Source organism: Trichomycterus rosablanca, chromosome 23 (genome assembly GCF_030014385.1).
Source record: "Trichomycterus rosablanca isolate fTriRos1 chromosome 23, fTriRos1.hap1, whole genome shotgun sequence".
Lineage (NCBI taxonomy): Eukaryota > Metazoa > Chordata > Actinopteri > Siluriformes > Trichomycteridae > Trichomycterus > Trichomycterus rosablanca.
Genome location: NC_086010.1, coordinates 1480306 through 1507925, shown reverse-complemented (window position 1 = coordinate 1507925; position 27620 = coordinate 1480306). Strand labels below are relative to the sequence as shown.

At 41.4% G+C, this 27620-nt stretch overlaps 3 protein-coding genes across 3 annotated transcripts; all 3 read left to right on the top strand.

The window, feature by feature from the left end:
* Positions 1-1368: 1368 nt before the first annotated feature.
* Positions 1369-5171, top strand: LOC134300742 (uncharacterized). The gene is made up of 6 exons (XM_062985164.1): positions 1369-1527; positions 1911-2009; positions 2743-2799; positions 2906-2998; positions 3817-3939; positions 5114-5171. Exons 1-6 carry the CDS (start codon positions 1369-1371, stop codon positions 5141-5143), a joined length of 561 nt encoding a protein of 186 aa, XP_062841234.1. The 3' UTR covers positions 5144-5171.
* Positions 5172-8544: 3373 nt separating this feature from the next.
* Positions 8545-24461, top strand: ptdss1a (phosphatidylserine synthase 1a). The gene is made up of 13 exons (XM_062985636.1): positions 8545-8726; positions 10348-10439; positions 10759-10803; positions 11186-11310; positions 11524-11682; positions 11787-11938; positions 13966-14107; positions 14418-14530; positions 15052-15117; positions 18964-19063; positions 19189-19257; positions 19753-19807; positions 21051-24461. Exons 1-13 carry the CDS (start codon positions 8545-8547, stop codon positions 21140-21142), a joined length of 1392 nt encoding a protein of 463 aa, XP_062841706.1. The 3' UTR covers positions 21143-24461.
* Positions 24462-25338: 877 nt separating this feature from the next.
* On the top strand, positions 25339-27061 carry LOC134301258 (E3 ubiquitin-protein ligase NHLRC1-like). Its single transcript, XM_062985882.1, has one exon. It carries the CDS (start codon positions 25440-25442, stop codon positions 26604-26606), a length of 1167 nt encoding a protein of 388 aa, XP_062841952.1. The 5' UTR covers positions 25339-25439; the 3' UTR covers positions 26607-27061.
* The last annotated feature ends 559 nt before the right edge of the window (positions 27062-27620 follow it).

Below are 27620 nucleotides of genomic sequence, written 5' to 3'. Positions count from 1 at the left end.
TCTCACTGTCTACTTGGTTAAAATTACAGTATTCAACTTGTATACAGATATTTATAAACATGAGAGTAAATATGACATACATTTCAAAAAGATCTTAAAGTGCGCTATGAAAGGAGCTGAGTTTGTGCATTGTATCTGGGCTTGCAGATGTATTCAGGACTTTTGGGGAAAAGTCCTATTAAAACTATTTGGGAATAAGTTGACAATGGATCCACTTTGTTTTATTATGGGAGTCCCAAACCCAGATATTAAAGGGATAAATAAACGGAAGCTTTTGTATTCACTGACTTATGCTGCACGTAAAGTTATTTTGTTGAAGTGGATCTCTAACAGACCCCCAACACTCTCCGACTGGCATAAAGTAATTTTTGATTTCCTGCCAATGGAATATTTAACACACTGGGCTAAAAACAACCTCAAACGATGGTATAATATCTGGACTGTTTTTTGGACTATACTGGTGATAGAATCTAAAAAATATTCTTTGAAAAAATAATTAAGAGGAGCTACGAGCTTTGATTTACCATCTGATTACCAATTATTATACAGGGACACTGGAGATATGGCCAAGTTTTTTTTGTTTTTTTTTATAAAGATTTAAGTTGGGGGTGTATTTACTTTCATTTATTTATTATTTTTGCTGTGTAAATGGGTGTAGAAACGAAAATTGAACACAGTGTGGGAGACTGTTTGGATATTGTATATTTATATAATGTGTAGTGGTCACTGTGTGCATGTAAGTTCAAGTTTAACAATGTGAAAAATATTAAAAATAGATTTTTATCGTCATCATCAGGTCTTTGGAAGTCTAGTTTTAATCAGTGGTATTCATGGCTTACTATTTATTTCTGCAACTTAATTAACAGTACTAAAAAATAATTTTAGCTCTTTCTGATTTCTATCATCGTTGAATATTTATCATGAAACAACACAAAGCAGGAGGAAGCTTCAGACATCTCGAGCCTCCACAGAGATCCAGAGATCAGTGTTTGTGACTCCTCAGTGTGAAAGAGACTTTAGAGAAGACGGGATTTGTGAAAGGGCAGCAAGAAAGAATCAGTGGCTCTGTCCAGTCTGTGTTGATGGTGAATGTGCTGATTTGTTCTTTATCTTTTTCTTTCTTTAGTTACTTTAGTTCTTTGTCCTCCAGACCTTCACTTCAGAAGAATCGTGAATTTTAAGCAGGTATGTAAACACGTCCAGCATTATCACGTTGTGACCAGGTTTTGATGTAATGGTGTGATTTTGGTCCTCGCGTCTGATACATTATTTGTAGGACACTGTCAGGAAAAGTTTACAACTTAGGACAAAGGTGATCGACCAGGATGTCTCTGTGCTGCCCTCACTGCTCTTCTCTCTTCCAGAGATATGAGGTACACGTTCAAATCAGACAACTGCATGGTCATCACCATCCCCCTCACCAGCATCAGAAATGCTCAGGAGGGCCAGATCATGCCTGAGAAGTTCACCTGCAAGTTCAGGGACGTCTACAAGGTGTTCCTCAGAGGACGGCCCAAAGCGATTGGGGTACGAGATTTACCAAATTATACCAAATTATTCAAAATTTTGTTCATGTGTTTGATTCTCTGTAACAGCAGTACCGGTGATTATCAGTGTTTATTTTTGGTGCAGCGGTCTGTTACGCTAACCCACCATCGCTGAGAATCTAACAGCTGTGCTATTCCTCAATCATTTTAATTACAGATTGCACTACCAAACATCTTCAGATCTGATCGTGGCCAAAAGTTTTAGACCCCTAGAACATGTTTCTGTTTTGCAGGGAACGAAACAGTAAACACGGGCAGGTTTTTGGAATGTGGGAGGAAGCTGAAAGTCTTTTCAGTGCTCACATTAATAATAAACGTTTGATGAGACGATGTTACAGTTCTGTTTGTTCTTGTGTGTTTAAGGTGGCTCAGATCATCACTGCAGTTTTCATCATTTGTCTCGGAGGCATTTTAATCAACAGTAATTCTGAATTTTCAGTGTACTTCATCCCTAGTCTGATGGTAAGACTGTAAATCTAAATGTGCATTATTTACAAACTCTGAAGAATCATTGTAGATGTGTGTATCATTCCTTCTTTGTGATTGTTCTGTGAACTTTTAGAGTGCTGTCAAAAAGCCTCATTTTTACTATTTTCATAAAAAAATATTTTTTATTATAATTATTAACAAGACATTAGAAGGTAAAATGACATTTAAAAACTTTCAAAAACCAGCAAATTAATAAAAATTTTTGACTGAGCTGATTTTAGAAAGCCTACATAAACTATAAACTAATAAAAATTCTCAGATTCATAAAATCTTTTTTTCCTATTATAAAATTTTATGTATTAATTTTTTGAATTAAGAAATGTTTATAAAAGAAACACAGAAAATACAAAAGTAAAAAGACAGGACATTGTAAAATGCATAAAACTACTTGATGCCTATTGTCACAGATTTATTTATTCATATTTATTGCAGTTATTATTAGTTTGACTAATAATTGTAAAGGTGAAATTTATATAATAATGTAATATTTTAATACAATTCCAAAGATTATAATTATTATTATTATTGTTGTTTTTAGTTTAGAGTGATTTATTTTAACATGACTGTCTATTATTAAAAAAAAACCAAATTGCAAATAAAAGCAATATTCTGCTAACAGAATATTGCTATAAATATTGTTTTGCTTTATTTTAATGACCTTGTGTCCTCTCTAATCCTGAATGTTAAACATCTTCTTTTCCTTTAGTTTATACCATGTGGGATTCTGACGTTTGCAGCTGGACACACACCGATAATGTGTCTGGTACGTTTCATTTCCTCTTTATTCTCATGTGTTCTGGGTTTAATTGCTTTGTAGTAATTTATTAAATACACCACTTATAATAATAATAATACTCTCTTTTGAACAGATGAAGATGTCGTACGTCTTAAACATCATCGGCGTTTTTACAGCAATTCTTGGTCCTGGGATCTGTTTGTTTCCTGGTGGTCCTTTTGAATCGGTAACGATTTCCTGCATCATCTAACATGTTTGTAATATCAGATCTGGCTTTAATTGGAATTTTAAACAGCTTCAACCATTAGCTCACTGTTAAAATTATAGTTCTTTTTTTTATAACCATTAAATAACCCTGAAAGTACATACAAAAATAGGCAATAAAAATAAATAAGGAAGAATATAAATAGATGACTGTGGTTAATATGTAATGGAACATCTGATAGTAGCAGAATCAATATTTGCTAACTCATTTTGGTTTAAGTAACATATAAGGTCAGGGCTCTGTGCAGGTCACTGGCGTTCCTCATAAAACCGTCTTTATGGTGTCATTGCACTATATAATTGGTTCTCAGCCTTTCTATCAACTGGGCTGCATTGGGAAACAGAGGTGAGTAAAAGCCAAAATCATGGACTGCACACGGAAATACAAACCTTGGAGTATTAAGCCTATAGCACAGAAGCGCTGGTGGCATCATGTTGCTGTCGCCCCATCCATATGGGCTGTAGAAGTTACAAGAGTAGTTCTGGACACAAATGAAGGATTATTAAAGCAAGCAGAAGACTGAAATTTGTTGAGCAAAGGGTCTGGATAGGTTTGTGGAGGAGAGATTTCAGGTTTTGGTTTTCATTTCATTTTTAAGGGTCCTCATCCTTATTATATCTATTTAAATTCAAATAAACCAAACAATATATTTACAAAAAGTCAACTGTATGTGCTGCCATTAGGCTGTTGTGTAAAAACAAAAGCTCTGATTTAACTTGAAGCTTGGCTAACAATTTCAGGAGGATTTGTTCTTGTATGACGTTTTACCTTTTTCTCAGACTGGCCTTTCTTTAGGACTGCAGATTGTAATCATGATACTGTACGTGCTGGAATTCCTCCTCAGCGTGATCATGATCTACTGGGAGAGTAAAGCTGTGTGTCGAACCCATTTTAACAGCCTGGTAACGTACAATTATGGTTTTTCATTATTTACATTTGTATGAAACCTAATGAGGTCACATCTTCGTTCATTAAATAAATATTTAGATGGTCAGAAATGGGAAGCAAGGCCCACACAGTGGTAAGGCATGCTGGCCCATCACGAGATCGAATCTCAGCTCTATAAGGACAATGATTGGCCGGTCCGAGGGAGGGAGGAAGAGCTGTAAAGATTCTTCAAGTAAAGTTAACTGCTGCAGTTAGAACCTCTGCTCTCTTTAATTCTCTGTGCACAATGCGGATCTCCATTATTAAATTTGATTACTCAGTCTTTCTTTTACTAGATTTTCTCATGCCCACCGTTCAAGATTAGCTATTAGATCTGACATTCTACTTTAAAAACAAGCATTTTTAACTTAATAAACAAAAAAATATTTGTTTATGTACATAAAAAAAATTGAATGTAATTTATTAAATATACAAAACCAGTTCACGATGTCATTTAATAGGATAAATGCAGAAATGTCAACAGAGTCATTCGATCATATTGCACAAACCTTAACCAGAAGATTAGTGTCACCATGGCTTTCCACTGGCTCTCTGCATACTGGACCAGCCCTCCCTACCCTCTATGTCCTGTCTAGTTCCCAAGCCAACTAATCCACATCTCAGTGCTAATCACCTTCTAATATCATTGTTGACTGTAACATGATATTAAAACCCTTGCTAGCTGGATGCTTAGAAGGTTACACAGTAAATTAATAATTGTTTCCGATATTTTGTCCACCTCTTGTATGTTTGTGACTGATGAAGAGAAAAAACCCACAGCAAATAAAATATGACTGTGTGCACCCACAATGTAATTTACTAACTGATTGATAATCCTGGTTTTTGATTGGTTAGGGTGTATGTATTAACTTTATGTTGTAACAGAACAGCACAATGGTAGATATGGTGGAGCATTTAATTAGAAAAGACAGTGGAGGTGAGGGACTATTATTCAGTTCTGGGGAACCAATTCATCTTAAAAATGTTTGTTTTCTACGTTAGTCATGATATAAGAAAGATGACATTTACCAAACTGCCCGTTTTAAGTAACAAAGACTTTCTTATAAACAAACAGTCTGCCTCTATCTCTAATTTATCAACCCATGCCTGTTATTTATACATATTTATTTCTCTCTCATTTGCACGTAGCCCATGGTCACTCTGAAGCAGGACATGTGAGCTGTAGAGGAAGTTCACATGGCAGACTGGGTAAAGACTTCATCATGCAAATGTTTGTACATTAGCGGAGCTGCACGGCTATCTCTAACAGCTGAGGGATTCGCTCGTTTTGTTTTAATGCTTGCTGTTTATCTGCACGCTTGTACTTATTTGTTTCTATGACTGGGACCTTGACTCATACTTTTAATGTAGTTGATCAGTCAGAATGTTTGGCGTCTTGATAATAATTGACACTCTTGCATCAGGTAGAAAACATAGACATCATGAGGTGGCTTAAAACACAAACTTCAAACCTCTAGTTCAGCAAAGTTGGGAAGGAATGTAAAATTCATATAATTTTTTAAAACTAGGACTAGACTAGGAATGTATAAAATATGATTAGATATGTAACATCATACACCCATGCCTGGGTATATAACAGAAGCATCCAGAAAAAAACTAGTATCTTGTTAGCAAGGTTGCCTTTATGAGCAAGAAATGCATCCATTAATCCAATTAAATTTTAAGTATTTCACCATCTACAGTGCACAATATTTTATTAAATGATTTCAAAAATCGTGGGTGAGAAAAGGTCTGTGCCAAAAACAAAGCATATTCTGTGATGGATTTCACTACATGGAAACGTTGGAAACTGCATCCGCAAATGGTTGCAAGAGCCATACATCAACAAGGTCCATAACGCCTCCACTTCTCTGGGCTTGAGCTCACCTGAACTGGACTGGTGCACTATAGATCGGACAAATCTTAAATTCTAAGAATAAAACATGAAAATAATGGTTGTCACGTTCTCCAGGCCTAAAAAAAACATCAAGATTGCTAGTTATTGTAAGTCCTGGTCCCATCACTGCTGATAAAAGTAGTGCAACTTATTAACAGTTATTAAGGGAGAAGTTAAATCTTGAATAATGTGTGATGATGAAATGAGTTTATCTTTAAAAAATGTGTCATTTTAATGCATAATCTTTTAATGTAAATTAAATCATAATAATAATCTGTGACAAATCTGCATTAACATGCATATTTTTACACCATTGTACGTGTGAATAGTGTTTTTATTTTGGTTTGGTTTGATAAATCAGTGTATTATCAACCGACATATCATCCTTGTCACAAGATCTTCATACTTGCAGTTTTTAGGATCCTGTATGAAAGCTCACGTACTATTTTGTAGTTATGAATGTTATAGATGGGATAACATGATAAGGAAACAAGTAATGCTAGTTTCTAGTTAGTTAGAAAGCAGACTGTGCTCTATTATCAGCTGTACACAATGTAAATGTGGTTTTGTTATATTGAACATTTAGATATTTGATAATAGTCTATGCATTTTGTATGTGATGCTTGTTTGATGATTGTTTGCGTTAATCTTTGATGTGTATCAACTTAATACTACATCTTGTATTAAATGAGATCTTGTCTACAATTAGGTGTGTGTGTGTGTGTGTGTGTATGTGTGTGTATGAAGATATGATATGAAGATATAAAAAGTGTGAAGAAAGCGGCGGAACATTTCCGGTGTTTTTATCTCTTCTGTATTTATAACCAAGCTAAGCTGAGGTCTAGATAAGATTTCAAGCACAGCAAGACAGCTATATATATATATATATATATATATATATAAAGTATAGTAAGAACATACATCAGGGTGCTAATCCAACACAGGGTGTGACACGTTAACCCATTTATTCACTGACACTCGCACAGCATCAACTTACAGAAATATAAAGTCATTTAATACGATGCTGGTTTTGCTATTCAAGAAAAAGAGCCTTGTAAAACATTTTGAACTATTGAAACTTACACCCATCCATTAAATGAAATTTGCACTGTACTGATTTACGGGGCCAAATAAAGATGCACCCATGGGTCTCTTATGGTGTTACAATGATATTTGTGACTAATGTGTGCAGAACCAGAACACCAGCACTTTTTCTAAACCTGTGTGAACCCCTGCATCTTATTTCTGTCTCTTGTTGTGGTCTGGAGTTGGCTCTCGCTCTCTTTCCCTCTCTCTCTGTAAATATGTGTGTGTGTTGTGGCTTTCCATGAGTGCATAAATATATAGATGTGTGGGTGTGTGTGTTATGTGTGTATAGATGTGTGTATGTGTGCATATATACAAATCTATAGTGTAGTAGACCACTTCTCTACCCAAGCGCCATTGTCAAAGATTTAACCTTCCACTCAGATTGTTATGCTGATGATATGATTTATAATTATGTACCATTATTACATTTACATTTTCTACTTTTAGCAGACGCTCTTATCCAGAGCGACGTACAGTTAGAATCTTTTTGTTTGTTTTTTTGCAAGAAATGAATTAGTATTAGTGAGTGTTAGTAAGTAAGTACAAGTCAGCTTAAGTGTTTAGTAAAGAGGTGTTTTTTAATCATTTTTTATCATGTGTGTAACTGCTTGTGTTCATTTGTATATTTGTATGTAGTGCTATTATTATTGTTTGCTGTTGTTGTTTGTACTTCAATTTCATTGTGCAAGTGTACAAGTACAATGTGCAATGACAATAAAGGATTCATTCATTCATTCTTTTTAACAGGATTTTTTTTTGTGTGTGACTTTTCTCTCTGAAGTTCCTTATCATCAGTCTGGGTGTGAAATCTTGTGAAGTTTTGCATGAACTATCCGTCCATAAAGGATTTATGGGTCCATGAACTTTCCACCTGCAGATCACAGGACCAACTGTACAAACGGAGTGTGGCCATAGCTGGCATTTTTTTATTTTTTGACATTTACAGCACTTACAAGGTGACTTACAATTGTCACAGTATATGATCTTAGCAATTTAGAAGTTTAAATCTTGTTTATGGGCTCAACAGTGGCAAACTGGCAGTGGTGTGGCACCTTAACCACCACTAAGCTACTGTCTCTAGTTCTGTAGTGTTTTTCATTTGATAGCTGTTTAATAATTTTGTCACAAAAACTTTGAAAAGCTTATAAATGAAACCTGGTGCAACCTTATTTGCAGCATTATCTGTTTATTTATTAATTTAATGTTATTTTAAATGTAGCATTTTAAAAAAAATTATAAAATATTTATCCCCTAATCACTTCTATTCTCTCTGTATATTCATTGAATTCATGACTTTCTTATTTATTTATTTATTTATTTTTATTAAATGAATATAATTAATCCACAAAGTAAACTTTGTTATAAATATTAACTGTATGGAGCACTGTGACCTTTAACTAAGTTAAGAACGGCCGGGCGCTTCACATTAACAGTGTGCAGTGGTGCAGGTAGGTGTCACTCTAACACACTACATAAGCGCACTACATAGGACTGAACTAAGCGCCCTACTTAGTGCACTCTGTATCCAACAAGAACCGGTTTGAAACTGAACCAGCTGACTGTTCAGTTAGAAAAGGGTTTCTCTGTCGGAGTAATGGCGGTGTCGGGCTATAGATCCCGCACTCTGAACAAGGACGATGGCCGTTACAGGACTCATTTCCGTATGATTAATGAACAGCAAGTGGAGGACATTACTGTCGAGTTCTTCTACAAGCCTCACACCATCACCCTGCTCTCCTGCACCGTGCTCAGCCTTATGTACTTCGCCTTTACCAGGTCGGTGTGGCGCTGGATGCTAAAGTGGCTAACAGAGCGCGTTCTGGCAGGAATCCGACCGTTATCATTCAAATCTGTTTGAATTCCTTTACCTGCACGTGCTTATTAACGGTCGGATTCACATCCGGGAATTCTGACAGCATGGCTGTTTACATCAAAACGAATCGGGCTGCGTAGGAAATGGCACACTTGTATACTACACACTACACTAGTGTACATACTACATACTGAACTAGTACGCCACAGATACTATATATTATTTTCTCTCAGAAATATACAGTATGTGAAAACAATGCTTTCCGCATACTGTATAAAACGCTAGTACGAGCTGTGTTCTCTATACTGCAGATTATACTCTGTACTACATACTACTATCAGTTTATACTGTATACTACTATCATTGTATACTATCATCAGTGTATACTGTATACTACATTCATTGTATACTATCATCAGTGTATACTGTATACTACTATCATCGTATACTATCATCAGTGTATACTGTATACTACTATCATCGTATACTATCATCAGTGTATACTGTATACTACTACTATCATTATATACTGTATACTACATGCTACTATCATTATATACTGTATACTACATACTACTATCATTATATACTGTATACTAATATCTATGTATACTGTATACTACATACTGCTATCAGTCTATACTGTATACTACATTTACATTTTTGACATTTAGCAGACGCTTTCATCCAAAGCAACTTACAGTACTGTGACAGTATACAATCTAAGCAATTGAGGGTTAAGGGCCTTGCTCAAGGGCCCAACAGTGGCAACCTGGCAGTGGTGGGGCTTGAACCGGCAACCCTCTGATTACTAGTCCAGTACCTTAACCACTAGGCTACAACTGCCCTACATACTACATTCTACTATCAGTGTATACTGTATACCACATACTACTATCAGTGTATACTGTATACCACATACTACTATCAGTGTATACTGTATACCACATTCTACTATCAGTGTATACTGTATACTACATACTACTATCAGTGTATACTGTATACTACATACTACTATCAGTGTATACTGTATACTACATACTACTGTCAGTGTATACTGTATACTACATACTACTATCAGTGTATACTGTATACTACATACTACTATCAGTGTATACTGTATACCACATTCTACTATCAGTGTATACTGTATACTACATACTACTATCAGTGTATACTGTATACTACATACTACTGTCAGTGTATACTGTATACTACATACTACTATCAGTGTATACTGTATACCACATACTACTATCAGTGTATACTGTATACTACATACTACTATCAGTGTATACTGTATACTACATACTACTATCAGTGTGTACTGTATACTACATACTACTGTCAGTGTATACTGTATACTACATACTACTATCAGTGTATACTGTATACTACATACTGCACTGCTGTATACTGGAAAACCCCAATTCTAAAAAGGAGAGACATTTAGTGAAATCTACCTGACAAAAATGCAAAAAAGACTATTGTTTTACATATGCCACAGTATAGTTTTGCCAATATTACATGGTCTGAATACTGAAATGGAATCTAAGATGAGTTCTACTTGTCATTTGTTCACAGAGATGATGGGAATCAAGACGGTAATCTTCGTGTGGGACTTATAGTGGTCATTTCCTTTTTCTTAGTCATCAGTGTCCTCACCTTTCCAAATGGTAAGAACTACAGTAAAGTAGCTTCACTCTCACATCACTGTCATATAGTATTCAAACAGCCTAGCCGCTGGAAGGTGCACTTGTCCCAAGCCCAGATAAAATAAAGAGGCTTGTGTCAGGAGGGGCATTCGGTGTAAAAGCTGTGCCAAATCTGGTTTGCAGACCGGAATTATCCGCTCTGGCAACCCCTAAAATGGAAAGCAAGTGGCTTTTTGAATTGGTCCGGCCTCTAATCGTTCAAAATGTGCAATTATTTTGACTTATATTTTAGATTTAGATTTATAAGCAGACTATTAAACACTGGCTTGTTTCTTGGCAGGTCCATTCACACGACCACACCCAGTAATATGGAGAATAGTGTTTGGTAAGTAGCGTCTTTCTTTCAGTAGTTTATTACTTAAAGCTTCTATTTCACCGTATCGCAAACCTGCTCTATTTATAACTTGTTCCTTGAAAGGTCATTGAGCTACAATAAACTCATTGTCATGTTCATGGAACCAGTTTGTGCTGTGTGGCCTGGTGCTGGAAGTCGCTATTATTAGATGATAAATTGTGGCCATAAAGGAATCCACGTGACGTGTCCCCTCGTTGGCGTCAGGGAACACAATGTGTACAAGGACAAGAATCCCAACACCAGTACACCACCAGCAGCCTGAACATTCCATCCAAGGGTGTCCAAACTTATGCATAATAATGTATATCTATCATATATAGAGACTAAACCTATGTTTCTGATTGGCCGACAGGTCTGAGCGTTCTCTATTTCCTGTTTCTGGTGTTCATCATCTTCCTGAACTGGGAGCAGGTGAAGGGACTCATGTACTGGCTGGACCCAAACCTCCGTTATGCCAAGCGTGAGGCCGATATCATGGTATGAAAAAATCGAGAACTAGGAATTTTCTTCTGTACCTGATAGAATTCTTGTCTTTTATGTGATGGGAATTATTATATGTTTATGTTACCGTGATCTGGTGCTGACTGATGTGCAGCATGTTAGTCCAGCAGCTTTCTTGTAAAAGATAATTGCATCCCTAAATTGGGATATAAAGGAGCTCATCTGGTTCGTTCTGCTTCGTTTCGTTAGGAATATGCCGTAAACTGTCACGTCATCACATGGGAGCGAATCCTCAGTCACTTCGACATCTTTGCGTTCAGCCATTTCTGGGGTTGGGGCATGAAGGCCCTGCTGATCCGCAGCTACGGCCTCTGCTGGACCATCAGCATCACCTGGGAGCTCACCGAGGTACGGCGCCACCTAGGACTGTATGTAAATTGCAGCATTAATAAAATAAAAGCTGGAACGTTGTATTAATACACGTGGATTTTCTCCTGCTTTCGTTTATGCAGCTCTTCTTCATGCACCTCCTGCCCAACTTTGCAGAGTGCTGGTGGGACCAGGTGATCTTGGACATCCTGCTGTGTAACGGTGGTGGGATCTGGCTTGGCATGACCGTGTGTCGCTTTTTGGAGATGCGGACCTACCACTGGGCCAGCATCAAGTACGTCCACACTCACAGTGAAACAGCAGTGTAACAGCACAGTGTAACACCACAGTGAAACACCACAGTGAAAGAGCACAGTGAAACAGCACGGTGTAGCACCACGGTGAAACAACACAGTGAAAGAGCACAGTGAAACACCACAGTGAAACAGCACGGTGTAGCACCACAGTGAAAGAGCACAGTGAAACAGCACGGTGTAAGAGCACAGTGAAAGAGCACAGTGAAAGAGCACAGGGAAACACCACAGTGAAAGAGCACAGTGAAACAGCACGGTGTAGCACCACGGTGAAACAACACAGTGAAAGAGCACAGTGAAACACCACAGTGAAACAGCACGGTGTAGCACCACAGTGAAAGAGCACAGTGAAACAGCACGGTGTAAGAGCACAGTGAAAGAGCACAGTGAAAGAGCACAGTGTAACACCACAGTGAAAGAGCACAGTGAAACAGCACGGTGTAGCACCACGGTGAAACACCACAGTGAAAGAGCACAGTGAAACACCACAGTGAAACAGCACGGTGTAGCACCACAGTGAAAGAGCACAGTGAAACAGCACGGTGTAAGAGCACAGTGAAAGAGCACAGTGAAAGAGCACAGGGAAACACCACAGTGAAACAGCACGGTGTAGCACCACGGTGTAACACCACAGTGAAAGAGCACAGGGAAACACCACAGTGAAAGAGCACAGTGAAACACCACAGTGAAACAGCACGGTGTAGCACCACGGTGAAACACCACAGTGAAAGAGCACAGTGAAACACCACAGTGAAAGAGCACAGGGAAACACCACAGTGAAACAGCACGGTGTAGCACCACGGTGTAACACCACAGTGAAAGAGCACAGGGAAACACCACAGTGAAAGAGCACAGTGAAACAGCACGGTGTAGCACCACGGTGTAACACCACAGTGAAAGAGCACAGTGAAAGAGCACAGTGAAAGAGCACAGGGAAACAGCACGGTGTAGCACCACGGTGTAACACCACAGTGAAAGAGCACAGGGAAACACCACAGTGAAAGAGCACAGTGAAACACCACAGTGAAAGAGCACAGTGAAACAGCACGGTGTAGCACCACGGTGAAACACCACAGTGAAAGAGCACAGTGAAACACCACAGTGAAAGAGCACAGGGAAACACCACAGTGAAAGAGCACAGTGAAACAGCACGGTGTAGCACCACGGTGTAGCACCACGGTGTAACACCACAGTGAAACACCACAGTGAAAGAGCACAGTGAAAGAGCACAGTGAAACAGCACGGTGTAGCACCACGGTGTAACACCACAGTGAAACACCACAGTGAAAGAGCACAGGGAAACACCACAGTGAAAGAGCACAGGGAAACACCACAGTGAAAGAGCACAGTGAAACAGCACGGTGTAGCACCACGGTGTAACACCACAGTGAAAGAGCACAGTGAAAGAGCACAGTGAAAGAGCACAGGGCACACATCATGCATGCGTGTGTTATTGATGTGGAAGGCAAATTTGTAGCCCAGGTGCCCAGGTCAGGCAGATTTTACCTACCTGGTTACCTAGGTGCTGATCAAAAGTTTTTTTTTGTTTTTTTTTTCCAGTGCACACTATAAGGCCAAAAGTATGTGGACATCAGGCCGTGATCTTATTGGACAACTTGGTCTGCCTGTGTCTGTGGGAATATTTTCCTGTTCAGCACAAATGGTGTGATTGATTTTGAAGGTGTTAAATAGTGTTGAGGTCAGGTTTCTGTGCAGGTCACTGAAGCACCATATCAAAGTAACCCAACCTTGTCTGTTTTGGACCTCACTTTTTGCACAAGGGCACAGTTTTGATGGAGCAGAACAGGGTTCCAAATGGTTGGAAGAGTGTATTTTATATAGTGTATGTATGTGGCACGATTGAGACGAGGTTAAGGCTCTGTATTTTGTTTTTACTGGACCAGCCTCCTTGTGGAGTCACTTGCCTACTGGTGATTGGTGTTATTGTGATATGGAACTAATGGAGTGTTTTCTATGGTGATAATTTGGTGTTGCTTGTTCTGCGCAGGGATATCCACACCACCACAGGAAAGATCAAGCGCGCAGTGCTGCAGTTCACCCCTGCCAGCTGGACCTACGTGCGCTGGTTCGACCCCAAGTCCTCCTTTCAGAGAGTAGCCGGGATTTACCTGTTCATGATCATCTGGCAGGTGAGTTCTACACGTGTTGGACAGAATAAGAATAAGAGAAACACATAAGAAGCACATTAACCACAATTTCCGTCCTGCATTAGCTGTAAATGAGCTCTGACTGCTTGCTCTGCGAGGCACGGCTGCCTTATTAAAATAGATCTGCTGCCTTTAACATGTGAACCACGAGGAACCACCATCAGCCTGACATCTAATAGATCTCTCACCATCACATTTTTTATATGGTGTTTAAAATCTATTTCTCTAAAAAAAATGTGTGTTTACATGCACTGTTTGTTCCTGAAATGTTCATCTTATTTTTCATCTCCAGTTAACAGAGCTGAACACCTTCTTCCTGAAGCACATCTTCGTGTTCCCAGCATGCCACGCGCTCAGCTGGGGTCGTATCCTCTTCATCGGCGTCATCACTGCACCCACCGTCAGGTACTAACCCCTCGCCGCTTGCTTTTTCTGATGAGCACCCGCTGCTAGTATTGTGCACGTGTTCTGGATCCTTGAGCACCACACAGACGTGGCTTGCTTGTTTAGTCTGAGGATGGTGGATGGTGACACCCATGTTCATAGCATCGGGCTCATGTTTTCTCACGTGGTTTGTGAATTAAATCTAACCATCTCGATGAATTTCAGTGCAGTGTAATGTAGAGGTTTTTTTACAGCCTTGGCGGAGAAACCACTCTTCCATGTGCTTTGCACTTGCAACCGAATGTTTGGCAAGATGATCTATGAAACTGAAGTTGCTGCTTAGAACTGGCTCCAAGTTACTCTTAATACTTCAGCCTGAGTAGAATAGGTGCAGTCTGACTACTCCTATTTATATGGGCAAATAAAAGACACCTGCAGCCCTGAACTTTGATCAGTGGTATAAGACGATGTATGTATAATTTTGGCTCAGGCAGTCGTCATATTTTTAGGAGAGTTGTTTAATTCTGCTGTTTCTTTTGTAGGCAATACTACGCTTACCTAACGGACACGCAGTGCAAACGGGTCGGGACGCAGTGCTGGGTGTTCGGGTGAGCCTCTAACACACACACACACACTCAAACTGAAACGTGGCTTTATTGACATGACAAAATATGGACGATCGTATTGCCTAAGCTACAGTTAGGTACATATTTAGGAAATGTAATAAAAATAAAATAATAACAAAAGAAAATGTACAATCTATTAAAGTTACAGATATACAGGGGTTGGACAATGAAACTGAAACACCTGTCATTTTAGTGTGGGAGGTTTCATGGCTAAATTGGACCAGTCTGGTGGCCAATCTTCATTAATTGCACATTGCACCAGTAAGAGCAGAGTGTGAAGGTTCAATTAGCAGGGTAAGAGCACAGTTTTGCTCAAAATATTGCAATGCACACAACATTATGGGTGACATACCAGAGTTCAAAAGAGGACAAATTGTTGGTGCACGTCTTGCTGGCGCATCTGTGACCAAGACAGCAAGTCTTTGTGATGTATCAAGAGCCACGGTATCCAGGGTAATGTCAGCATACCACCAAGAAGGACAAACCACATCCAACAGGATTAACTGTGGACGCAAGAGGAAGCTGTCTGAAAGGGATGTTCGGGTGCTAACCCAGATTGTATCCAAAAAACATAAAACCACGGCTGCCCAAATCACGGCAGAATTAAATGTGCACCTCGACTCTCCTGTTTCCACCAGAACTGTCCGTCGGGAGCTCCACAGGGTCGATATACACGGCCGGGCTGCTATAGCCAAACCTTTGGTCACTCGTGCCGATGCCAAACGTCGGTTTCAATGGTGCAAGGAGCGCAAATCTTGGGCTGTGGACAATGTGAAACATGTATTGTTCTCTGATGAGTCCACCTTTACTGTTTTCCCCACATCCGGGAGAGTTACGGTGTGGAGAAGCCCCAAAGAAGCGTACCACCCAGACTGTTGCATGCCCAGAGTGAAGCATGGGGGTGGATCAGTGATGGTTTGGGCTGCCATATCATGGCATTCCCTTGGCCCAATACTTGTGCTAGATGGGCGCGTCACTGCCAAGGACTACCGAACCATTCTGGAGGACCATGTGCATCCGATGGCGGTGCCGTGTATCAGGATGACAATGCACCAATACACACAGCAAGACTGGTGAAAGATTGGTTTGATGAACATGAAAGTGAAGTTGAACATCTCCCATGGCCTGCACAGTCACCAGATCTAAATATTATTGAGCCACTTTGGGGTGTTTTGGAGAAGCGAGTCAGGAAACGTTTTCCTCCACCAGCATCACGTAGTGACCTGGCCACTATCCTGCAAGAAGAATGGCTTAAAATCCCTCTGACCACTGTGCAGGACTTGTATATGTCATTTCCAAGACCAATTGACGCTGTATTGGCCGCAAAAGGAGGCCCTACACCATACTAATAACTTATTGTGGTCTAAAACCAGGTGTTTCAGTTTCATTGTCCAACCCCTGTACATATAACTAGAGATGGGACGATCGATCGGCTATAAATCGGTATCGGCCGATTTTTAATCAAAATATGCGATCGGCAATATTTCCCAAATGTAGCCGATCCGATCGCGTGATATATAAAGACCGTGTTAAGCTTAACGGCTCAGTGGATCGATCCAGACTTTGAGCTACAAAGCACAGACCATCACATCACCATCACCCATCGTACAGAAACCATGAAAGCTCTTCACGACCTAAAATAACATAATTAACGTTGTGCATCATACATAGTTCAGGATCATCTGCTCTGACTGACAGGAAACTTTTAGCTCCACAGACGGAACGAGTCTGACTCGGTTACAGATCTGTGCTAATAACAGTGTAATGAAGCTTTTTAATGCAAGAGAGTCACACAGAATGTTCTGTAGTAGCTGGTGTTTATTTAAAACCACGACATTTAATTAATAACAGTAAACACGGAGAGATAACTGAGAAGAGAAACGAAAATGAATCGACTCATGAATCACTTAATTCGATACTGTGAACAGAGCGTCTCTCTTAAAGGCACACACACGTCAATGCTTCCGTCAGTGGTTTATCTTCACTGTTCGACCTATTTTTAAGGTTTTTTCAGACTGAACTGAATAACATCTAACGTGTGTGTGAGTGCGTGGTCAGTTAGAGTAATGAGATCTGTCTCCCGTGGGTGAAAAATGAATTGCTTTAGTTTTAGAAGCAAAAAAAAATCTCGCAATGCCGCCACACCCCCTGGTCAGGCTGAACCCCCCCATCGGAATCGGCTATCGGCGTCAAAAACCCCGATCGGTACATCTCTACATATAACACAGTTAAGGAAAAACGGAGCAAGTAGTAACAACAATGCAACGTTAAAATATTTACAGTGACTAATAATAGGAAATGTAAGCAGTAAGAGTAAAAATGTGACACGTGTGTGTGTGTGTGTACCTGCCACCAGGTGAGCGACAGTGGGTGACCATGTTAGTCCAGCACCCTCTCAGTGGGTATCTGTTGAATATATCAGTTAGATCGAAGTGACTTGATGTCATGGATGTTTCTATGTCTCAATATTTTCTGTTTTCCTTTTCTTTGGCAACCCTCGATCGATGTAGTTAACGGAACAGAACATGGTGTGTGTGTGTGTGTGTATGTATGTGTGTGTGTGAGAGAGAGAGAACACCAGTCACATCACCACAGCTTGTGGTTGGGTAGGTGCAGTTTGTAGCTCATGAAGTGTCACCTCGCCGTGCCCCTGTAGCAGTGAGCTTCAGTGCTAATGCAAACGGCAGATACCACCCTGACATCCTCAACCCCTCAAACCCGTCACAGCCTGAGATCGCCATACGTCCACTCTGAATTCCTACCAGCGTTTGAGTAGCAGAACCTTTCCTGTAGACGGCGAGCAGGGAGCGGTTCGCAGGTCTGGTGTAGATCGCTGTGCTGGCGCATCTCTAGTACGGGTGCAATCCTGTTAACCCTGTCTCACTCCGAAGCCATAATTACCCGCTTATAATTTAAATGCTAATTGTATTTCTGTGTAGACCGGACATCCTCTTTTTCAGAACTGTTCTTCTTTTAAGAGCCTGAATTTCTGCTCAGTTCGAGCTTTTGGAAGTTGGGAGCGCATCATTTCCTTTTACATTACTGATTTAGCAATTGTTGCGGCTGAAACACATGAATTAAAAAAATAGAAGGGGTGTCCCAATACTTTTTCCATGTACAGTAGTGTATGTGTGTGTGCATCAGTGGAGGTAAATTCGGATCATTTTATGGACTCGGGTTAATCTGAGTCACGCAGCGAGCATTTTAATAATAATAATATAACTATATTTTGTTGTTGTTTTTGCTTACAAGAAAATATGCCGCATTACGAATCTATACCTTGATTACTGATAATAATAATAATAGCATGTGCATAAGATCAGCCACATAACGAACACCAGTGTGTTTAATCGCTTGTTTATTGGAATATTTAACTTATTACTTAGATTCACGGACTGGAGTAAAGTCGGTTCAGCCGAATCATCTGAGTCCGCGGTGGTGTTTCGGTGAGCCTGCTCACTCGCCTTGTCGGAGGACTCGTAGGATCCGGGTTCATTGAGATTTCGGACTCGTGATTCCTGATTCAGTACAAAGATTTGAATCATTAACCCGGGTGATTCAGGAACTGCCCAGTTCTACGTAGTGTACATCAGGATTAATCAGGAAGTTTTGCTGCCTACACAAAGGTCCACAAAAGGAAACATGCACATTTTTTATTTAGTCCCATATTTAAAAGATAATAAAGTTAAGAAACTGGGGAAAATATGCAGAACAAAATCCTCTTGATTGTTCTAATGGAGTTTCAAATGATCGAATAATAACCCTTCTATAAATAAAACACTTTGTACATTTCTATGTTGGTTTTATAACCTGGTATCTTTACTGCAGAGCCATCGCCTTCCTCGAGGCGTTAGCGTGCATTAAGTTCGGACAGGACCTGTTCTCCAAGACTCAGATTCTCTACGTGATCCTGTGGCTCCTGTGTGTGGTAAGAACAGTCGTCGCTCTGTCCGTGTACCAAACATCTGTACAGTTGTAATGATGCTGGAATACACGCACCGTACACGGTCCGGTCTGTACGATTGTACGAACTCTATCGTTTCTACCTGGCAGGCTTTCATCACACTCCTGTGTCTGTACGGAATGGTGTGGTGTGCCGAGACCTACGGACACCGAGAAAAGGTCAGTGTCTGCTACAGGAAACCACATCTCTACTTCCTCTTCTAATTTGTACCGCAGTGCAATCAGATATGAACGTAGACGGGAAGAAAATTATTAATTGAAGTTATTGAAGCGGTTTTATAGATTATGTATGATGTTTGTTAACAGTATGTCAGCTCGTTTTGATCCAAGCATCTGCAACAAGTCAATTTTTCTTTATTATGAACTTGTCAGTGTTGAAAAACATATTTTATATATATATTTTTACAGCATCAAATATGTGCATGGCAGTGAGTGTTTTTAAACAATGGTACCTGTAAGGTGAGGTATCTGTAAAATCTCAGGCTGACGGAGGTTCCTCATAGCAGACGGACCAAATCGTTATGGCCAGACATTACAAGGGCGCAGTCATGCTGGAACATGAAAGGGCCTTCCCTAAACTGTTGCTGCAAAGTCTGAAGCAGATTATTTCCTTTATATAATTGATTTATTATAATATTTAACTTTCTGTTCCAGAGTCTGTCGGAGTGTGAGGACAGTGTTTATACCGAGACCAGAGACACTAACAAAGGTAACTTGTGTAGGTGTAAAATGTGTGTATATACACCCATCAGGCATAACATTAAAACCACCTCCTTGTTTCTACACTCACTATCCACGTTATCAGCTCCACTTACCATATAGAAGCACTGTAGTTCTACAATTACTGACTGTAGTCCATCTGACTTTCCCAGGACCCCCACAGAGCAGGTATTATTTAGGTGGTGGATGATTCTCAGCACTGCAGTGACACTGACATGGTGGTGGTGTGTTAGTGTGTGTTGTGCTGGTATGAGTGGATCAGACACAGCAGCGCTGCTGGAGTTTTTAAACACCTCACTGTCACTGCTGGACCGAGAATAGTCCACCAATCAAAAACATCCAGCCAACTGCGCCCCGTGGGCAGCGTCCTGTGACCACTGATGAAGGTCTAGAAGATGACCGACTCAAACAGCAGCAATAGATGAGCGATCGTCTCTGACTTTACATCTACAAGGTGGACCGACCAGGTAGGAGTGTCTAATAGAGTGGCCAGTGTGTGGACACGGTGTTTAAAACCTTCAGCAGCGCTGCTGTGTCTGATCCACTCATACCAGCACAACACACACTAACACACCACCACCATGTCAGTGTCACTGCAGTGCTGAGAATCATCCACCACCTAAATAATACCTGCTCTGTGGGGGTCCTGACCATTGAAGAACAGGGTGAAAGGGGGCTAACAAAGCATGCAGAGAAACAGATGGACTACAGCCAGTAATTGTAGAACTACAAAGTGCTTCTATATGGTAAGTGGAGCTGATAACATGGACACTAATGGTGTGTGTGAGAGCGATTTTGTGAGTGTATCACTAGTGGTAGAGAGTGACCTCTAGTGGAGAACTAAGGGAAAAACATGCAAATCAAAAGAGCTCTAAAGGTTTACTAAACAAGTTTGTTGATGTTTTTAAAGTTTAAAGACTCTACACAAACATAATCATAATTTCTTGTAATGATTTAATGGTGCTACTAAATGTAAAAAAAGTACCATTTTTGTTTTGGGGTTTTAAAAAAGGATTCAAACCCAAAACACCCATCATGTCACAGCATCTAATACAGTGTTTGGTGTCACTCCTCCAGGGTGTCTAGGTAAATTAAAATGTAAAATATGTCAATATATTTCATAAAAGAAGTAAAAACTGGATGTTTTGGGGTGGTCATGCGTCTTATTTTCCTGCTTGTATGAGCTATACTACCTGACGTTCGAACTGAATCGGGTTCTGATCTGTGTGCAGGAGAACCTGGGCTGGACTCTGCACCCCCCGCTACCAGGAAACGAGGAAAAGGCTCCGGTAACAACAAACCCACCAACGGCGTGAGGAAATGATGCCCATGTGGTTGCACACGTTCTCCTGCAGAAGTGACTGAACGAGGATGAGGAGAGTGAAGAGATGAAGGAGAACTTGACCTTTTTGCACAGCGATGTTCCAGACGTAGGGGAGAGCGTGTTTTCTTCCAGGCTCGGTCGGTGCCGAGTAGCCGGTGACGTGACGGCAGCGGCGTTCACTGATGAAGTTGATCTCAGATCCATCACAGTATTTCTTTCTCTCTGTGTTTCTAACCTACTGACTGAATGTGGGCGTGTGCTGATATTACATTACATATCACAGTAACCTGTTATTAGTGCTATTAATATTTATTAATCGCTTTATAATGAATTATCAATGAAGGGCTCGTCCAAAAGATTCAACGGGCACAATTTTCCTCTTCACCATCCAGGCTAATGTCAGAGTTTTAACCTCAGACTGGAGCTACATTATCTCCTGCATTTCTTTTAGCTGGTCTACATCCATCCTGAGGTAGTGGGAGCAAACTGTAGACACCACACATGTCTCGGCTGATCCCCTTTCATTTAGAATAAATCTGCATTCACACAGGCTTCCTCTGCATCGTTATTGATGCCACGTTGAGCGTACCGTGGCTCTCCGTACGCGATACGGCTCTCTGTGGAAACCCAGGTCAGATCGGTGGGTGTGCAAGCGTGAGCGGATTCACTGTCGGGGAAATGGAAACGACTAAATTGAGAGATGAAGAGGGAATCCCCGTGCTAAAACTCTGATTTGAGCTGAAATTATGCCATGCACATGAAAATAGTACATTTACAGGATTAAGTTTGCCCCCATTAATAATAATAATAATAATAATAATAATTTAAACAACATGTTGATCTAATTCAGCTTCCCCGCTGATTGTGAATCATGTTTACACGTTTCAGGGAGCACTTAATGGTCCTGTTGTACCAAATTATATCAAATTACACTGTCCCACTACCACTGGGTTCCAGGGTTCGAATCCCCGTTGGTGCTCTCGGCCAGTCGGGAGTCTACATACAGATTTAATTGCCTGTGTATGAGGGACGTCCTGAGGTGATAGTGATTCCTGGGAAGCCAGATTCACAGTGACCCTAACCTGGAGGAAGCACCGGTAAAATAGAGTGAGTTTGGTACACTGTAGTAGTCCGTGTAATCAGCTGACTCACAGAACACAACAGAAATCTTGCCACCGGTCGCCTGGCGCATCAAATTCCCATTGAAATGAAGTAACCGTGCATGAGGAACCTGATGTGGCCGTAACTCGAGGGGAAAATTGTGTGGGAAATTATTTTGCTTTGTCTGACTGAATTCACGAGTGATTATTAGAATATTGATGATTATTGATGAGTATATTGATGAGTGATATTGTAGACGTGAATGTCAGCACACACCCTGATGGGTTGTCAGTCGGAGCGAACGGTCGCGGCACTTTCGGACACTTGACGAACCGACTGTTCCATGTTCGGCGTGTGTGATCGTGATGGCTGCTACCTGGTGTCGATTACCTCCGTGTGTAAAACCTTCCTGCTCTCGCTGCTCGTCCCTGGAGCCAGTATCTCACATTATTGTTTGTTTTTTTTAATACACAGACGTGCCTGAGTGAGTGTTATGTGTTTTAATAACTCGTACCGTCGCATTAGGGTGCACCGTGTGTGTGTGTGTGTGTGTGTGTGTGTGTGTGTGTGTGTGTGTGTGTGTTCAGTAGATCATTCCTTCTCTGTGTGGGGTTTTTCCACTACCTGCCACTGATGACAATCTTGCCTCTGTGGTTCGTGCACCCAGCGTGAGTCGTAATGCAGTATTAAGCTGGGCGGTGTTTCTGAGCGGTGTTTTTACACCTGTAGGGGGTGTGAATTCACTGTGGACAGAATGCAGTGCACCACACACTCACCCAGTGACACCTAGACAGGGGCGTGGTGATACAGGGGGGTTGTTAAGATTTCCCAGATCCAGATCACATACAGTACAAGCAGATGGCTTAAGTTACCGGTCCAGATCAAGGGTCCAACAATGGCAACCTTGCAGATATGGGACTCGAACCAGCCACCTTCTGATTCCTGGTCCAGTATCTTCGCTGTCTTATTACGTATAGCTTATGTGTTCAAAATTATGTGGAGAGCTGACCGTGGGCTTGTTCCAGACATTCCAATTTAAAACCCTGGGCATTAATTAGGCACACTGTTTTTGCAGCTATAACAGCCTCCTTTTATCTAGGAAGGTTTCGGAGTGTGTCTGTGGGAATTTCGAGCAGTCGTGATGCTCAGGCATGCTAGAACAGACAAGGTCCTGTCTTAAACTGTTGCCACGGCATGCCGTAGCCTAGTGGTTGGGGTACTGGACTAGTAATCAGAAAGTCGCTGGTTCAAGCCCCACCACTGCCAGGTTGTTGCTGTTGGGCCCTTGTCCAAGGCCCTTAACCCCCAGTTGTTAAGACTGTTTACTGTCCCTGTAATGAAGTCGCTTTAGATAAAGGCGTCTGTTAAATGTCATAAATGTAAATATAAAAATTAGAGGCATTACATTTCTTGATTATTTATTTTAGTTACTGGTGCAGGTGCTCCAATTAGCGAGACGTTTTTCATCTATATCAATGTCTAGAGCAACCAATCCACCTTCTGCACGGCGATCAGGAGGAAACCAGACTGTCCATAGCAAACACTGACAGCATCCAGCAGAAGTACTATATAACTACAGTATACGACTTATAACTATGAGCCTTTGAGGGTTAAGCATCTTGCGACTTGCCGGTGGTGGGGCTTGAACTAATGACCTTCTGACCACTAATTTACCACTGCCAGCACAAGTGAGCCCAGACTACATGCTGCTCCACCAGGTTGCTAAACTTTTACCTTCTGCATGGGGCACACTGCCCACCTGATCATAACTTAGGTAAATATCATTGGTTCAACGGTCCATTGATGGTGAATATCATGACGTATTGTAGATCTGATTATCAGCACACGTCAGACATACTGAGAGCAACATGCACTTTCTCCCCCGTGTATCCGTCATTTCCTTCTCATAACTCCCAGGCCACTATAACGAAGACTGAATGAATGATGATTTGTGATTTTTACGAGACGTGGGAGTATTGAAACGTCCTGCACTACAGTACATGTCGTGTCGCCAGGGTTCGGGTGTTTATTTGCTTGTGAAAACAAACCCTCGGAAGGATTTAAGACCAGATCGGACCACAGCGTGGGTTAGAAAACAAGCGGACGTCTTGTGTGTTTGTAAAGAATTTCCACACACTGAGTTCTGTATGTGTTTGTGTCATTGTTTTAATATTTTGTGGTGTGTCTACATTTCAGATTAAATTTCTACCTGTGATTAGATCTGTGTGTGTGTGACTCTCTGAATCGCTCTCACCTGTCAGTATGCTAAACTAATGTCAGAGTTCAAAGCAATTCAGCTGCAGTTTGTATGAAACTGGTTTTGGAAGGACCGGCGCCTTGACTGACCTCTAGATGAACGCATGACCCACGTCGGTATCCGGTGACGGCAGGTTTGTCCCACGCTCGACCAAAATAAATGTTCTAATCGTTCAGGGGGGGTCAAATGTCCAGCTAATTTTACTGTAACAATATTTCAGGAAGATCAAACTAGGCGTGGAGGATATCAGACACGTTACTGCACATTCATCACACGGTGAATGATTTCAGGGGTTAAATAATAAATAATAATCAACATTTTGTTTAATTGTGACACCCTCATAGAGACCCTGAGATTGACTGGTGTTTTATTTAGAGTGTATTTCCTAAATGTGCTCTGGACCCACAGTCACCCAGACCAGGGTATGCAACATGGCCAAACGTATGTAGATATTCCATTCGAAAACCATGGGTGTAAGCAGAATAGTTTTGGCTCACACCAGTGTGGGTGTCACTGCCTTATTTTGAAATGTGTCTGTAGGGATTTGTGCCATGAGATAAGAGCATCTCAAGCTGCAGAAGTTCCTTCATACCAAACTCATTAATCCATGTCCTTATTAACTCCAGAGCAGGAGAGGGGCCTTCCTTAAACTGTTGAAAGCATATAATACATTTTCTGTCAATAATTCTATACACCAGTACACCTGAACTCCGGGATTAGAACGTGTGTCCACATACTTCTGGCGATTTAGTGTAAATCGATGCATAACTGGACCAGTAGAGGGCAGCACTGGCGCACCGTTCCATTCTGCATCACATGATCCTGCGGCCTTCTGTAAACATGGTGCTGGTCTGAAGCTCCCACTGCTCACTTTCCCAGTCAGAAGCTCCTCTCAGGATGTGGGGATCCTAAAGCAGAAGGTCTCGGAGCTCCAGCAGCATGAGGAAAGCCCGAGGAGCTGAGGAGATCCTGGAGGAGATCCGATCTGACCTGCTGGAGTGTAAGGTTTGCTTCGAGCAGTTCATCTTCGACAGAAGATCTCAGAGACCGCGTAACCTGCCCTGTGGTCATCTGATCTGTCTGAGCTGCGTCTGCGCCCTGTCTCACCCCGTCTCGCGCCACCTCGAGTGCCCGTTCTGCAGGACGCCCTGCGAGGAAGGTGGCACCTACGAATGCCAGGCCCTGGTTGACCTTAATGATCTCGTTGGATCGTATTTTCTTCAACCGGAGGGGAGAGTGCCAGCCTGGCAGCAGGGGTCGGGGTCGGGAGTGATGCGTCTGTGCAGGACGTTTGGAGGATGGGATTGGATCGTGAACCCGACCGGTGTGGCGGTGTCCGGGTCAGAGGTCCTGGTGGTGCACGGAGGGTCAGAAAAAGGGGCCGGGTTCGAACGTCATGGGAAATTCTTGAGAACTTTCGGTCGTGAAATCTGCTACCCGCTGGACGTTGCCGTGGCTCCAAGCGGACATGTCGTGGTGACTGATGCGGGCGACTGCTCGGTCAAGGTGTTTTCGCCTGTAAGACATCTGGTAGCCACTATCTCGGGCCTTTTTGAGCTCCCTTGGGGTGTTGACATGGACTCCTCAGGTCACATCCTGGTGACAGACGCCAGCTCTGGTACAGTCTGGCAACTGATGATGGACTTTCAGCGCAGTGTCGTTTTGGTTAAAAGAGTGGTGGTGAGGGACCTACATCATCCACGGGCTGTCAGCTGCTGCAGATCATCTGGACATGTTCTGATCGTCGAGCACCTCGGGAACCAACCTAAAAACGATGAGCTGCTGACGCGCCTAAATCTGTTCAGTAAGGACCTGGTCCTTCTGAAGCAGCTGGACACTTTCAGCCTGGACCTGACCACTTCGGTGAGGCTGAGCATCTCGGCTGTAGCGTTTGATAAAAAGGGGGATTTAATCGTAGCCGATGCAGATCACGGGATCATCTGGAGTTTGGGTGATCTGCAGGAGATGCCCGTGTTGATTCCTCTGATCAAAGAGGGACTGCTGCGTCCGGTGGGACTAGCAATGACCGAAGAGAATGTCCTGATTGTCCTGGATGGTGAAGATCACGCTATAAAGATGTACTGTAGTCAGCCAGTTACGACTTAAAGCTGATGGACTATTTTGTTAAAGGTGTTCAGAAAAGGCTGCATAATACAACCATCATTTTCCTTCCAAAAACATGCAGAAGGTAGATTGGTTTCTCTAGATTTTCCCTGTTTAGCCTAAGTAGCTCATTCATTGCTTTTCTAATTGAATCCATAAATTTTGTCATTGGCCGTCCTCTTCCTCTTTTACCATCAGCTCTCTCATAGTTCGTTCTTCTCATAATGTGCCCAGTAGGGCTGTGGAAGCTCAGCAGTTAAGGTTCTGGACTAGTAATCAAAAGGTTGTTGGTTCACATCTCACCACTGCAGGATCTGTATGACCAAAAGCTTTAGCATGACAACATTTTCTACAATAAAAAGAAAGCCACACACGACTGCACTCTTTAGAGATGCACAACAATAAGTCATCTAGGTTGTATTGTTAAAAAATGCAAGCATGAATAAACAGTTTGATGTTTGAGGACTTGTTCTGTAATAAAAGATAAAAATGTGACCTGGTGCTTTAAATGAACCTAATTTTAATGTACACACTTACATAACATTATTAGAGAATTTTATTCTGCCAGCCACTAACTGCTGGTCTGAATCAAATCACACAGAAATGTCAGGCATAAGGACAAGGTCCAGAAAATGTAGGTAAGTTGGAAGTCAATCCATTTCAATCCAATCCACACACATGCATCTATTCACTGATTTACACCTAGAGACAATTTAGAGCATCCAATCAACTTTTTGCATGTTTTTATTGGGTGCGAGGACATAAGAGTACCCAAAGGAAACCCATATGGACATACCCAACTTAGACAATTCCCGAGGGTGAAGATAGAACCTTAGTCCTTATGACCCTGATGCTGTGCAGCACCCACATTTCCAGAACCAGTTCTTGGCTGCTGAGTGATCATCTTATGGTTGCCAATGACACATTTGTCCATCATGTTGCCCTGTAGGTCTTTTGGAATAACACAGGGGATTTTCTCTATTGTTTTGATGAGATTGCTAAAGCATCTGAATGAAA